At 49.9% G+C, this 15,779-nt stretch overlaps 1 protein-coding gene across 3 annotated transcripts in view; it reads right to left on the bottom strand.

Annotated features, from left to right (window-relative positions):
* Positions 1-550: 550 nt before the first annotated feature.
* LOC142465653 (transmembrane protein 272-like) overlaps positions 551-15,779 on the bottom strand; it is a 34,394-nt gene continuing 19,165 nt past the window's right edge. For 2 of the 3 annotated variants that reach the window (XM_075569803.1, XM_075569805.1), the window contains 5 exons: positions 5,699-5,731; positions 5,463-5,522; positions 4,597-4,773; positions 2,923-3,100; positions 551-1,949 (listed from right to left, as the gene is read on the bottom strand). In XM_075569803.1, the coding sequence (XP_075425918.1) occupies positions 1,940-1,949; positions 2,923-3,100; positions 4,597-4,773; positions 5,463-5,522; positions 5,699-5,731 (458 nt within the window). In that variant the 3' untranslated portion in view covers positions 551-1,939. Of the gene's footprint in view, positions 1,950-2,922; positions 3,101-4,596; positions 4,774-5,462; positions 5,523-5,698; positions 5,732-11,001; positions 11,151-15,779 lie in introns of those variants that run through there. The other variant, XM_075569804.1, reaches the window with a different exon arrangement.

The following is a 15,779-nucleotide window of genomic DNA, read 5'->3' as shown; positions in this document are numbered from 1 at the left end:
AATCTCAACCTCCAACCGGGTTAATTCAACATGCAGATGATTTATTTGCTTCTTGCGCGTGTCTACATCACGACCACGACATCTCTTTAATTTAATATTTTCTATTTCCAATTCTTCTACCTTCCTGTTATACTTCTTCAATAAAGCTCGTTTCTCTTCTTTTTTAAGCAGATTCTGTTCTGCCCCTTCCTTTCTCTCCAAACTCTCCTGTACCTTGCATTCAGCCTCACCAAGGCCTACACCACTGCTGCAGCCTGCGGCCTCTCCTACTTCCATCTCCAACTCACAGCCACCAACCCCTGGGTCTAAGGCCATCCTGGCTCCCCTGCAGGAGCTCACCTGCAGCCCATCCTGGAGGAGTTATAGGGAGCGGTTATATGGGGTAATAGGAGGAGTTATAGGGAGGGGTTATATGGGATAATAGGAGGCGTTCTATGGGCTAATGGGAGAAGTTATATGGGGTAATAAGAGGAGTCTGGTATATAAGACATATATAAACTCAGGTCAGACACCAATTTATTTTAAATGTTTTTATTAAAAACATTCCCAATATCTGAAGGAAACCAGCAACATGAGAATCTAATTCCAAGACTCTCAACGGGGGACGTGAACCAAAGCAAAAACCCCATTGTTGTCATGTGGATTTGTGTATTTATTTATACATCTGATGCGGATTATTTTATTTGCTCCCGTTTTAAATGCCAAAAACGGAGACTTTGATGTGTTTAATCATTTGGTTAATGTCACATTTGAGGCCAAAAAATGAGTTTTTGATGCTCCCCACAGACCGAGATCCACAAAAGCTCCGTTATATCCCTGAACGTGACGGTAACCTAACTTATCATGTTACGAGGATCCGTGTATCTTCAAAGGACAATAACATACCGCGAACCCAGATTTCTTCCGTAAGGAGCAAAGCGTTAATTATTCCGCCCGTCAGTGATAATCACATGCAAATGATATGCAAGCTATATGCAAATGATATGCAAACTATAAGCAAATGAGGTATTATCTTAACAGCGCATATCCACTAAAGTCCGTTATGGTTAATGCAGGGACTTAACGTTATGTTAATTAGTTCATCCCTAAACGTGGCGTTACCCAGACCCTGATATAGAGCTGTTACTGGGACAGGAGGGATTATTTCCCTCTCCTCTCTCTATATCAGGGTCTGGGTGGGAGTAACGCTGAGACGTACTTAATGCCACATTATCGGACGATATCGCAACCTTATGCCACAATAACGCGACGTTAACCCTATAAAGCCGGTGCTAACGTGATGTAGAATGGCCGTTATCCTGCATATAATGAGCTTTGCGGGTTTGCGTTACCCTCAGGGAATATATAACGCCCGCTCCTGTACAGCCGCGGATTTGAAAACCCGCCGCCCCACGGCTGCTGTCCCCCTCCTCCGTCTGAACCGCAGCATCAAATCAAATGACGCCACGTACGTCACCAGCCTGATGTCCCACGGCGTCTCGTTGCCATGGCAACACGACGTCAAATGATGACGCGTTACCATGGCAATGCAACGTTATGATACAATTTGATGCCGCAGCGGTGCCGTGGCAACAAGACGCCGTGTGACATCACTTGGTGACGTATGTAGAATTATCTGACGCTGCGGTTCAGACAGAGAAGGGGGCGGCAGGCAAAGAGGTGGCTGCAACAGCTAAGTGACTTCCCATCAGGACCAAGAGCGCGGAGAAAAGTATATGGGGCGGACATTTTTGCCGCCCCAAAATGTTTCCGCCCCTAGGCCCGGGCCTGGTGGGAAGCCCGCCGCCGCTGCGATATTCAGTAATGTTTATGCTCCCGGATATAAGTGAGCTTTGTGCATCCAGCTGAAAGAATCCCACATTTGTAAGATATAGTGCGACTAACATTTGAGAGCAGGAAATCTCCGCGTCTGTGCTATTCCTCGCCCGTCTTGTACAGGTCAGCCAATTCTGAGAGGAGAAAACACAGAGACAGTTATTACTGGAGGGAAGGAGGGGAGAGAGACAGACAGACAGAAGAACAGAGAGAGAGAGAGACAGGAGAGACAGACAGAAGAATAGAGAGAGACAGACAGACAGAATAACAGAGAGAGAGACAGACAGGAGAGACAGACAGAAGAACAGAGCGAGAGAGAGACAGACAGAAGAACAGAGCGAGAGAGAGACAGACAGAAGAACAGAGAGAGAGACAGACAGACAGAAGAACAGAGAGAGAGACAGACAGACAGAAGAACAGAGAGAGAGACAGACAGACAGAAGAACAGAGAGAGAGAGACAGGAGAGACAGACAGAAGAACAGAGCGAGAGAGAGACAGACAGAAGAACAGAGAGAGAGAGAGACAGACAGACAGAAGAACAGAGAGAGAGACAGACAGACAGAAGAACAGAGAGAGAGACAGACAGACAGAAGAACAGAGAGAGAGACAGACAGACAGAAGAACAGAGAGAGAGACAGACAGACAGAAGAACAGAGAGAGAGACAGACAGACAGAAGAACAGAGAGAGAGAGACAGGAGAGACAGACAGAAGAACAGAGCGAGAGAGAGACAGACAGAAGAACAGAGAGAGAGAGAGACAGACAGACAGAAGAACAGAGAGAGAGACAGACAGACAGAAGAACAGAGAGAGAGACAGACAGACAGAAGAACAGAGAGAGAGACAGACAGACGGACTAAGGGAGAGACGGGCTAATAAAGAGACAGAATAAGGGAGAGACAGACTACGGGAGAGACAGAAAGAGACAGACTAAGGCTACGCTTATAGTGACGACGACGTCAGGCTGCGGTTGCTGGAAAATCAAATAGAGATGACTTCCAGTGATCGCGAGCAATCCGTCGCTCTGTCGCATCACGCTTACTATAAGCGCAGCCAAAGGGAGAGGCAGAAAGAGAGAGACGGACAGATGGAGAGCGCTGAACCTTACCTCTGATATGAGAGACGTCCCGCGGTGGCGACTGAATAACAAAAAGTGGCGAAGGCAAAAATGACAGCCATCAAAATAACAGCGTACTCAAACAGAAGCGTCCCAAAGGCGAATAAGTAAAGGCTCTGCTTACATTGTCCTCGATAGTCATTGTACACCGAGAACACCCAGATACTACCTGCAAAAATAGTGTATATCATAAATACACCGAGTTATAGGAGCAAAGTGACCGTGCAGGGGAGAGTTTAATGGGCTAAGGGGTCGGGAGAGCGCTGAGCACAGCGATCATAGATCGATGATGTGGCTATTGTAGTGATACGTAGTAGCTTGTTACTAGTGTCAATGTTCCAAACTGACAAATGGGGTCATTTGATAATAAGTAGTTTATTGCAATGGATGATCATACTCGTTCAAAAGTCTATAAGACTCTCTGCCGTGGAGTGTCCAACAGGCTTTTTATACATTTCTGGTTCCTTTGTTCAAAATGTGTTCCTAGGCAGATTATACTAACCACTCCTTAATTCTTAAACCAATCATTTTACAGACCATTAAACCTGGTTAGAACTGGCTTAAAACATCTCTTAATAGGTACATGGGACAAACTCTCACTAGGAATGTGGGCGATACTTCAGACACAGTCGTAAATCTACGTAGAAGCGAAACCACACACGCATCTTACACACAAAATGGATACTGAAAACATAACAGACAAAATGGAAACAGAACATCGCTTTCAAACCTTCTCCAGAGACCCCCCCCCCCTGTCCATTTCAGTAATATATCAACAGTATCTTTATTTCAGCAATATTACTTCATCACTACGGCAAAAGAGATGACACTCTTCCCTGTGTTAATGTGCTGCGGGAGACCACCGGAATGTGAAGGCAGCAAAGTGTGGGCTGTAATCCGAGCCGGGGGTCCGCTCAACTAACGTCAGGGTGGGGAATATATTGTGGTTGGGCCTGATAGTAAGGGGGGGGGGGAGTGATATAGTACTATAACAGACAGTGGCATAGCCAGGCATACGTGGGCCACCGGGCAAAGAAAAAATTCAGGGCCCCATTAATATTAATACTGACTGCAATTTTTTTTCTCCCTCCCCCATCCTAACAGATCAATTATTTTGGAACAGGAACAGTAACTTTTTCAGAGAGTGTACCAGGTCTAATAACCAATGAAAATATTAATATTGATTAGGGGTTGTGGCACACATGGCTAATAAGATGGAAACCCCACAGTAATGGATAGCATATAGTTTGATTGCCTTCATCCATTCCTGTGTAACAGCCTTTTTTTCCACCCCGTGCTTTTAGTGCAGTAATAAAGTGCTAACGTTTTTATCATCGAGCTTTTAATGACATTACCGGGACTGACTATTTTATATACTAACCCCTAGTGGACAGGGCGTGTCGACATCCAGATTGGCCATTAATTGCTTATTCCTCATAGGAAAGCGTTCACCTCTGATGTTGGAGAAAAGTGACCTGTTTTTAGTCATTAGTATATTCGGTTAAAGGTCCTATGTGCGTGACCCAGTGACATGTTTCTTGGGTTAAAGGTCCTATGTGCGTGACCCAGTGACAGTGACATGTTTCTTGGGTTAAAGGTCCTATGTGCGTGACCCAGTGACAGTGACATGTTTCTTGGGTTAAAGCTCCAATGCAGGACGCCTACCTGTAATAAACCAGGCCAGGCTGAATGATACCACCAGACTTTCTAAAATGAGGCTCAGCAGCTCACATGCGAGTTTCAGAAGCTGGAGGATTAAAGTCGCCAAGTGTGAGACACCGGCCACCACCATATATATGGGTATATAGGGCTGGATGGGACAGTCATCCTTATATAGGGCACCTGTGAAGGAAAGAGGGAACTTCAGCTTAACCTCATAATGCGCCAGCCACAATCAGCAACTGTGCTACTGACACCACTGGTTCATCCTCAACACGTGTGTGTGTGTGTCCGTGTGCGTGTGCGTGTATTTACATGGAGCAATATGAAGAGTTATATGGGGCAATCGGAGGAGATATAGGGAGCATGCTATATGGGCAATATGAGGAGATATAGGGAGCGTGCTATATGGGGTGGTTCAGGGAGCTGTTATAAGGAGTAGTAATGTGGGATAATAGGAGGAGTTATAGGGAGGGTTTATATGGGGTAATAGGAGGAGTTATAGGCACAGGATATATGGGGTAATAGGAGGAGTTATAGGCACAGGATATATGGGGTAATAGGAGGAATTATAGGGACCAGTTATGTGGAATGACAGAGGGTGTTATAGGGAGGTGTTATATGGGGTAATAGGAGGAGCTATAGGGAGGGTTTATATGGGGTAATAGGAGGAGTTGTAGACAGAGGATATATGGGGCAATAGGAGCAGTTATAGGCAGAGGATATATGGGGTAATAGGAGGAGTTATAGGCAGAGGATATATGGGGTAATAGGAGGAATTATAGGGAGCAGTTATGTGGAATGACAGAGGGAGTTATAGGGAGGTGTTATATGGAGAAATTATAGGGAGTGGTTGTATATACCCCACTTACCCATGCTAATCATGGCGATACTAAGCACAATCCAGCACATCAGAGAAATTATCTGGAAACCTGAAATGAAGACAGAAGATTATTCATTCAATTCCCACCTCAGACACTTACAGTCACCAAAGAGAAATCGTAGGGTTTATTAATGACAATAAATGAAAGTAAATTACAACTGTATGTTAGAGACACAAAATAAAGCTACAATTCAATATATGTATCTGTCTTTCATTAATACTCACACATATACAGAGAACACTCCATAGTTACGGCTCCTGGAAAACAAGATAGATTTCATTTATTTCCACGTTAATTAATAAAATGCATATATTACACAATCACTGATTAAAATAACAATATTGATCACATTTAAACAAGAAAGAATATATAGGAAGAAATTAAATTAATCTGCTTTTCATTCTTTGACTTTTTTATACACAATTTCCACAATAATTCTATTTAAAGTGGTTACATTTTAATATTTTCAAGAAACCCCCCATGACATTTCAGAATGTAACGATAATATGTTGTTTGCAAAGATTTATAAATATTTCTGTTTTTCCTTTCTCTGATCTCTCTCTCTCATCCCTCTCTCCCTTCCTCCCTCTCTCGCTTCCTCCCTTTCGCTTCCTCGCTTCCTCCCTCTCGCTTCCTCTCTTCCTCCCTCTCGCTTCCTCTCTTCCTCCCTCTCTCGCTTCCTCTCTTCCTCCCTCTCTCGCTTCCTCCCTTCCTCCCTCTCTCGCTTCCTCCCTTCCTCCCTCTCTCGCTTCCTCTCTTCCTCCCTCTCTCGCTTCCTCCCTTCCTCCCTCTCTCGCTTCCTCCCTTCCTCCCTCTCTCGCTTCCTCTCTTCCTCCCTCTCTCGCTTCCTCTCTTCCTCCCTCTCTCGCTTCCTCTCTTCCTCCCTCTCTCGCTTCCTCTCTTCCTCCCTCTCTCGCTTCCTCTCTTCCTCCCTCTCTCGCTTCCTCTCTTCCTCCCTCTCTCGCTTCCTCTCTTCCTCCCTCTCTCGCTTCCTCTCTTCCTCCCTCTCTCGCTTCCTCCCTTCCTCCCTCTCTCGCTTCCTCTCTTCCTCCCTCTCTCGCTTCCTCTCTTCCTCCCTCTCTCGCTTCCTCTCTTCCTCCCTCTCTCGCTTCCTCCCTTCCTCCCTCTCTCGCTTCCTCCCTTCCTCCCTCTCTCGCTTCCTCCCTTCCTCCCTCTCTCGCTTCCTCTCTTCCTCCCTCTCTCGCTTCCTCCCTTCATCCCTCTCTCGCTTCCTCTCTTCCTCCCTCTCTCGCTTCCTCTCTTCCTCCCTCTCTTGCTTCCTCTCTTCCTCCCTCTCTCGCTTCCTCTCTTCCCCCCTCTCTCGCTTCCTCTCTTCCTCCCTCTCTCGCTTCCTCCCTTCCTCCCTCTCTCGCTTCCTCTCTTCCTCCCTCTCTCGCTTCCTCTCTTCCTCCCTCTCTCGCTTCCTCTCTTCCTCCCTCTCTCCCTCCCTCTCTCGCTTCCTCTCTTCCTCCCTCTCTCGCTTCCTCTCTTCCTCCCTCTCTCTCTTCCTCTCTTCCTCCCTCTCTCGCTTCCTCTTCCTCCCTCTCTCTCTTCCTCTCTTCCTCCCTCTCTCGCTTCCTCCCTCCCTCCCTCTCTCGCTTCCTCTCTTCCTCCCTCTCTCGCTTCCTCTCTTCCTCCCTCTCTCCCCAGTAAAGTTTTAGCTCGGCCTGCTGCTCCCTTCCCCATCAGCCTGAGCCCCCCCTATACCTCCCCACATTGTGCTGCCCATTTTCACTGCTTTAGTAAACGCACTAATTGGCATTCAACTCTTAATCCCATTTTAATGAGTTTTAATACACTGAGCATCCTGTGATTTCTATAGCAGGCTTTAGCCCACCTCCCCAGCAGTGCAAGATCTTTGTAACACTTTCCTGTTTATAATTATTTGTTGCCAATATTCCCAGCAGTTTTAGCTGCAAACCGTAACAATAAAATATGTTACCTTGGTAACATAAGGATACATTGTGGCTGCTGAGTTACACAGACTGAAGGATTGCTTGAAACTAAAAGGCAGCCATTAAGTGAACCCCGAATTGCCTCTAATCCCAATTTCACCCAATTGACTATCTAGCCCCCGGATTGGCTGCTTCTCCGTGCCCCGGCCTTGCCCTATCCCCAGCCTGGTCCTGCTTAGTAACCACATCTTGACCTAGGCAAACTGATTCCTCTGTGACACTAAGAATTCTCTCCCTGCCCCAAGGACTTTACTCTCGCCAACCCCACAGACCTGCCGCCATATTTAGTGAGGCCAGAAGTTATAGGCTTGTCTGCGCTATCCCTTTTATCTTGCAGCAGCTTGTCTCTATCGTTCACCCTTTGTGTACCGTTCCCATTGTCTAATAAACCTTGCCAGGCTGATTGTAAGCTCAGGTGCTCGGGGAAGCTACCCACTTCCTATTTGGTGTATATTTAGCACTACGGCCTCAGACTTGGACGCAGACCCCATCACCCCCAGAAAGCACTGTGAGATCACAGAACGTCTGAGGGTTTGTGGGGTCTCGGACGGTGACATTCTGCCTTGTTTTTGTCCCCGTTGGTCTATACGGGGACCAGATTTTCAAAAGCAGAAACCGGGACACAGTGAAAAGTTATTTATAAAACAAATGACATCACTTAAAAATAAACAAAGATGCCCAAAGATACTTCCAATGTGACAAAAATACACAGTGCAATACCTATATATTCTCTTTTTCAGGAGAATATATAGGTATTGCACTGTTTATTTTTGTCACAATGGAAGTAGCTTTGGGCATCTTTGTTTGTTTTTTGTTGTATACATTTAGCCACGCCCACTAGCACTCTTTTTTACACTTATATACATACAGGTATATATATTATGTGGTAATGTTTGGGGTTTCTCAGAGTTTGTTGGGTATCTGTGTGTTTATCACTTAAAACTAAAAATGACAATGGTATTTTCTAATAGTCGACACATTTATGCTGTGTTACTGATTTATTTCACTTTCCTAAGATAACACAAACCCTCGAGTGCAGCAAAATAACTTTATATAACTTATCTCCGGCTTCTTGTTCTTTACACGACACTAACACAGCACGAATATCAGAGTTATATATCTGAGTCCATGGCATCTCATGTTATTCTGTTTATTCAGAACGACATTTTCCCAATCTCACCGTCCTTCACCCACCGCCCCCCCTCAGGAAACAGGGACCTCCCAATCTCACCGTCCTTCACCCACCGCCCCCCCTCAGGAAACAGGGACCTCCCAATCTCACCGTCCTTCACCCCCTGACCCCCCCCCCCAGGAAACAGGGACCTCCCAATCTCATCGTCCTTCACCCCCTGACCCCCCCAGGAAACAGGGACCTCCCAATCTCACTGTGCTTCACCCCGACCCCCCCAGGAAACAGGGACCTCCCAATCTCACTGTGCTTCACCCCGACCCCCCCAGGAAACAGGGACCTCCCAATCTCACTGTGCTTCACCCCGACCCCCCCAGGAAACAGGGACCTCCCAATCTCACTGTGCTTCACCCCGACCCCCCCAGGAAACAGGGACCTCCCAATCTCACTGTGCTTCACCCCGACCCCCCCAGGAAACAGGGACCTCCCAATCTCACTGTGCTTCACCCCGACCCCCCCAGGAAACAGGGACCTCCCAATCTCACTGTGCTTCACCCCGACCCCCCCAGGAAACAGGGACCTCCCAGTCTCACCGTCCTTCACCCCCTGACACCCCCCCCCCCCCCCCCAGGAAACAGGGACCTCCCAATCTTACTGTGCTTCACCCCGACCCCCCCAGGAAACAGGGACCTCCCAATCTCACTGTGCTTCACCCCGACCCCCCCAGGAAACAGGGACCTCCCAATCTCACTGTGCTTCACCCCGACCCCCCCAGGAAACAGGGACTTCCCAATCTCACTGTGCTTCACCCCCGACCCCCCCAGGAAACAGGGACCTCCCAATCTCACTGTGCTTCACCCCCGACCCCCCCAGGAAACAGGGACCTCCCAATCTCACTGTGCTTCACCCCGACCCCCCCAGGAAACAGGGACCTCCCAATCTCACTGTGCTTCACCCCGACCCCCCCAGGAAACAGGGACCTCCCAATCTCACTGTGCTTCACCCCGACCCCCCCAGGAAACAGGGACCTCCCAATCTCACTGTGCTTCACCCCGACCCCCCCAGGAAACAGGGACCTCCCAATCTCACTGTGCTTCACCCCGACCCCCCCAGGAAACAGGGACCTCCCAGTCTCACCGTCCTTCACCCCCTGACACCCCCCCCCCCCCCCCAGGAAACAGGGACCTCCCAATCTTACTGTGCTTCACCCCGACCCCCCCAGGAAACAGGGACCTCCCAATCTCACTGTGCTTCACCCCCGACCCCCCCAGGAAACAGGGACCTCCCAGTCTCACCGTCCTTCACCCCCTGACACCCCCCCCCCCCCCAGGAAACAGGGACCTCCCAATCTCACTGTGCTTCACCCCCGACCCCCCCAGGAAACAGGGACCTCCCAATCTCACCGTCCTTCACCCCCTGACACCCCCCCCCCCCCCAGGAAACAGGGACCTCCCAATCTCACCGTCCTTCACCCCCTGACACACCCCCCCCCAGGAAACAGGGACCTCCCAATCTCACTGTGCTTCACCCCCGACCCCCCCCAGGAAACAGGGACCTTCCAATCTCACCGTCCTTCACCCCCGACACCCTCAGGAAACAGGGACCTCCCAATCTCACTGTGCTTCACCCCCGACCCCCCCAGGAAACAGGGACCTCCCAGTCTCACCGTCCTTCACCCCCTGACACCCCCCCCCAGGAAACAGGGACCTCCCAATCTCATCGTCCTTCACCCCCCGACCCCCTTCAGGATACAGGGGCCTCCCAATCTCATCGTCCTTCACCCCCCGACCCCCCTCAGGATACAGGGTCCTCCCAATCTCACCGTCTTTCACCCTCGACCCCCCCCCCCCAGGAAACAGGGTCCTCCCAATCTCATAGTCCTTCACCCCCTGACCCCCATCAGGATACAGGGACCTCCCAATCTCACCGTCCTTCACCCTCGACCCCCCCAGGAAACAGGGTCCTCCCAATCTCACCGTCCTTCACCCCCCGACCCCCGTCAGGATACAGGGTCCTGCCAATCTCAGGAGCCCATCACTGGGTGATATATAAACTCCCGGGTAGTATAGGTTACCAATATATTTAAAATAGATCTGATCGATCACATAAAAACTTATAGGGTCTAATTTGACAGTTCCAACGGAACCTGCCCCCTCCCCCCCCCCTCCACACCCCCGGGGCATTTGAATGATTTTGAGTAAATTGCCGGGACTCAATGAAAACCCGAGCCTCTCTAGGCTAAACCGGGACGTATGGTCACTATAACTATATATTCTATCGTCTTCTACTTCTCTCTCTTTGACTTGGCACATCCTCTCTCTCTCCATCTCTCCATCTCACCATCTTCCACTCTCTGTCTGTCTTTCTCTTTGCACTCTATCACTCTCTCGGACTATCTCTATTATAAATATATATTAGTTTATGCAAAATAATCAATACCGACCTTTTTCCAAGTGAAACAGGAGCAGTTCCAGACAGAGATCAAATGGAACACACGATAATTTTCTTTGAAGTGAGTTAGTAACATAGGAACTGAAACCACCTCAGAGTGACAACAGAGTGACAGTGTGACACAGTGACACAGACAGAAGGGAGCTATGAGTCTGTCCCTCCCCCCGCAGGGTGACACAGTGACACAGACAGAAGGGAGCTATGAGTCTGTCCCTCCCCCCGCAGGGTGACACAGTGACACAGACAGAAGGGAGCTATGAGTCTGTCCCTCCCCCCGCAGGGTGACACAGACAGAAGGGAGCTATGAGTCTGTCCCTCCCCCCGCAGGGTGACACAGTGACACAGACAGAAGTGAGTTATGAGTCTGTCCCTCCCCCCGCAGGGTGACACAGTGACACAGGCAGAAGGGAGCTATGGGTCTGTCCCTCCCCCCGCAGGGTGACACAGTGACACAGACAGAAGGGAGCTATGAGTCTGTCCCTCCCCCCGCAGGGTGACACAGACAGAAGGGAGCTATGAGTCTGTCCCTCCCCCCGCAGGGTGACACAGTGACACAGACAGAAGTGAGTTATGAGTCTGTCCCTCCCCCCGCAGGGTGACACAGTGACACAGACAGAAGGGAGCTATGAGTCTGTCCCTCCCCCCGCAGGGTGACACAGGCAGAAGGGAGCTATGAGTCTGTCCCTCCCCCCGCAGGGTGACACAGTGACACAGACAGGAGTTATGAGTCTGTCCCTCCCCCCGCAGGGTGACACAGTGACACAGGCAGAAGGGAGCTATGGGTCTGTCCCTCCCCCCGCAGGGTGACACAGTGACACAGACAGAAGGGAGTTATGGCTCATAGTGGGCCAGTTATATGGGGCAATGGGAGGAGTTATAGGAAATTATACTAACAATGTGGTGCATAATCTCTGCATTATAAATTTTGCATTGTTTATTCACCTTTTGCACAAAACAAACAAATATTCTATCGAAAATTCAGAAACTAAGAACAAATATATACAAATTTAAAAATGTCTGTTGATCTGTCTGACTAATGCTTACCTGGGGCTTTGAGGACTGGGAAATACCTTATCACCAGGAAACATTAGATAAAGTTTGTAAAAACCCTCGAAGCTGTTTGCTATGAAAATGTTAAGTTTAAAAAATAATGAAAAAATTTTGTTTGCTTGATTTAATTTTTTTTAGAGCTGTATTTAACCCTTTAAACACGTCCCTGTCATTAGGTCACTTTAGTGATGCTGTTTTCCAGTAAGAAATGATTAGATTGGACAATTTTCACATCCTCATTTTTATAGCTGACCTGCTTACTATCGCAATGTCCAAGTATTGTGAAATATGGGAAATTACTAACATAATCACGTTTAAATATCATTTATTCCCGTAGGGAGGCAATTAATAATCACATGAATGCTTATTAGTATTTAAATTTCTGTGCGGTTATATGGAGTAATAGAAAGAGTTTTAGGGAAGGGTATTTTGACTATAGGAGTTATAGGGAAAACATATTTGGAGTAATATCAGGATTTAAAGGGAGAGGTTATAACTTATAAGGGGTATTAGGAGGAGATATAGGAAGAGGTTATATGGGGTAATAGGAGGAGTTATAGGGAGCGGTTATATGGGGTAATAGGAGGAGTTATAGGGAGCGGTTATATGGGGTAATAGGAGGAGTTATAGGGAGGGGTTATATGGGGTAATAGGAGTTATAGGGAGAGGTTATATGGGGTAATAGGAGGAGTTATAGGGAGCGGTTATATGGGGTAATAGGAGGAGTCATAGAGTGAGGTTATATGGGGTAATACGAGGAGTTATAGGGAGCGTTTATATGGGGTAATAGGAGGAGTTATAGGGAGCGTTTATATGGGGTAATAGGAGGAGTTATAGGGAGCGTTTATATGGGGTAATAGGAGGAGTTATAGGGAGGGGTTATACGGAGCAATAGGAGGAGTTATAGGGAGCGGTTATATGGGGTAATAGGAGTTATAGGGAGCGGTTATATGGGGTAATAGGAGGAGTTATAGGGAGCGGTTATATGGGGTAATAGGAGGAGTTATAGGGAGCGGTTATATGCGGTAATAGGAGGTGTTATAGGGAGCGGTTATATGGGGTAATAGGAGGAGTTATAGGGAGCGGTTATATGGGGTAACAGGAGGTGTTATAGGGAGCGTTTATATGGGGTAATAGGAGGAGTTATAGGGAGGGGTTATATGGGGAAATAGGAGGAGTTATAGGGAGCGGTTATATGGGGTAATAGGAGTTATAGGGAGAGGTTATATGGGGTAATAGGAGGAGATATAGGGAGCGGTTATATGGGGTAATAGGAGGAGTTATAGGGAGCGTTTATATGGGGTAATAGGAGGAGTTATAGGGAGAGGTTATATGGGGTAATACGAGGAGTTATAGGGAGAGGTTATATGGGGTAATAGGAGGAGTTATAGGGAGAGGTTATATGGGGTAATAGGAGGAGTTAGGCTGCGTCCCCAGTACCTTTTACAGTGCTCGCCTCGGCGTGCGCTGCGCGAACAAGCACCGCCCCTCTATCAGCCCGGGCCCACCACATACCTCTGCGCGCATTTAGCAGCCGCGCTGTACTGCTAGTTTTTGCATAGACAGGAAAACTGACTTTACAACTTGCGACGGAGGGGTGGCCACGCCCCCACCGGCGGCTCAGCCAATAAGGGCGAACCAGTCGCGTGAGGTCATGGCCATGCCCCTGCAAAACCCCCGCCACGCCCCCCCCCTTTGTCACAATCTCCTGCATCTCCCCACAGATCGCAGTGAAGCGCTGTGCACGCACCGCCCCCCTCGCCGGGCGCGTACTGCAGTGCAGACTGGGACCGCAGCCATATAGGGAGAGGCTATATGGGGTTATAGGAGGAGTTATAGGGAGAGGTTATATGGGGTAATAGGAGGAGCTCCAGGATGAGCCTGTCCCTCCCCCCACAGGGTGACACAGTGACACAGACAGAAGGGAGCTATGAGTCTGTCCCTCCCCCTCTGGGTGACAGTAACACAGACAGAAGGGGGCTATGAGTCTGTCCCTCCCCCCGCAGGGTGACACAGTGACAGAGACAGAAGGGAGCTATGAGTCTGTCCCTCCCCCCGCAGGGTGACACAGTGACACAGACAGAAGGGAGCTATGAGTCTGTCCCTCCCCCCGGAGGGTGACACAGTGACACAGACAGAAGGGAGCTATGAGTCTGTCCCTCCCCCCGCTGGGTGACAGTGACACAGACAGAAGGGAGCTATGAGTCTGTCCCTCCCCCCGCTGGGTGACAGTGACACAGACAGAAGGGAGCTATGTGTATGTCCCTCCCCCGCAGTGTGACACAGTGACAGACAGAAGGGAGCTATGAGCCTGTCCCTCCCCCCGCAGGGTGACACAGTGACAGACAGAAGGGAGCTATGAGTCTGTCCCTCCCCCCGCAGGGTGACACAGTGACACAGACAGAAGGGAGCTATGAGTCTGTCCCTCCCCCCGCTGGGTGACAGTGACACAGACAGAAGGGGGCTATGAGTCTGTCCCTCCCCCCGCAGGGTGACACAGACAGAAGGGAGCTATGAGTCTGTCCCTCCCCCCGCAGGGTGACAGTGACACAGACAGAAGGGAGCTATGAGTCTGTCCCTCCCCCCGCTGGGTGACAGTGACACAGACAGAAGGGAGCTATGTGTATGTCCCTCCCCCGCAGTGTGACACAGTGACAGACAGAAGGGAGCTATGAGCCTGTCCCTCCCCCCGCAGGGTGACACAGTGACAGACAGAAGGGAGCTATGAGTCTGTCCCTCCCCCCGCAGGGTGACACAGTGACACAGACAGAAGGGAGCTATGAGTCTGTCCCTCCCCCCGCTGGGTGACAGTGACACAGACAGAAGGGGGCTATGAGTCTGTCCCTCCCCCCCGCAGGGTGACACAGACAGAAGGGAGCTATGAGTCTGTCCCTCCCCCCGCAGGGTGACAGTGACACAGACAGAAGGGAGCTATGAGTCTGTCCCTCCCCCCGCTGGGTGACAGTGACACAGACAGAAGGGAGCTATGTGTATGTCCCTCCCCCGCAGTGTGACACAGTGACAGACAGAAGGGAGCTATGAGCCTGTCCCTCCCCCCGCAGGGTGACACAGTGACACAGACAGAAGGGAGCTATGAGCCTGTCCCTCCCCCCGCAGGGTGACACAGTGACACAGACAGAAGGGAGCTATGAGTCTGTCCCTCCCCCCGCAGGGTGACACAGTGACACAGACAGAAGGGAGCTGTGAGTCTGTCCCTCCCCCCGCTGGGTGACAGTGACACAGACAGAAGGGAGCTATGTGTCGGTCCCTCCCCCCGCAGGGTGACACAGTGACACAGACAGAAGGGAGCTATGTGTATGTCCCCCCCCCCCGCAGGGTGACACAGTGACACAGACAGAAGGGAGCTATGAGTCTGTCCCTCCCCCCGCAGGGTGACACAGTGACACAGACAGAAGGGAGCTATGAGTCTGTCCCTCCCCCCGCAGGGTGACACAGTGACACAGACAGAAGGGAGGTATGAGTCTATCTCTCCCCCCGCAGGGTGACACAGTGACACAGACAGAAGGGAGCTATGAGTCTGTCCCTCCCCCCTCAGGGTGACAGTGACACAGACCGAAGGGAGCTATGAGTCTGTCCCTCCCCCCGCAGGGTGACACAGTGACACAGACAGAAGGGAGCGATGAGTCTGTCCCTCCCCCCGCAGGGTGACACAGTGACACAGACAGAAGGGAGCTATGTGTCGGTCCCTCCCCCCGCAGG

This window comes from Ascaphus truei, chromosome 14 (assembly GCF_040206685.1).
Source record: "Ascaphus truei isolate aAscTru1 chromosome 14, aAscTru1.hap1, whole genome shotgun sequence".
NCBI classification, from domain to species: Eukaryota; Metazoa; Chordata; class Amphibia; order Anura; family Ascaphidae; genus Ascaphus; species Ascaphus truei.
The sequence above is the reverse complement of the archived record's forward strand: the minus strand, read 5'-3'. Positions and strand labels throughout refer to the sequence as shown.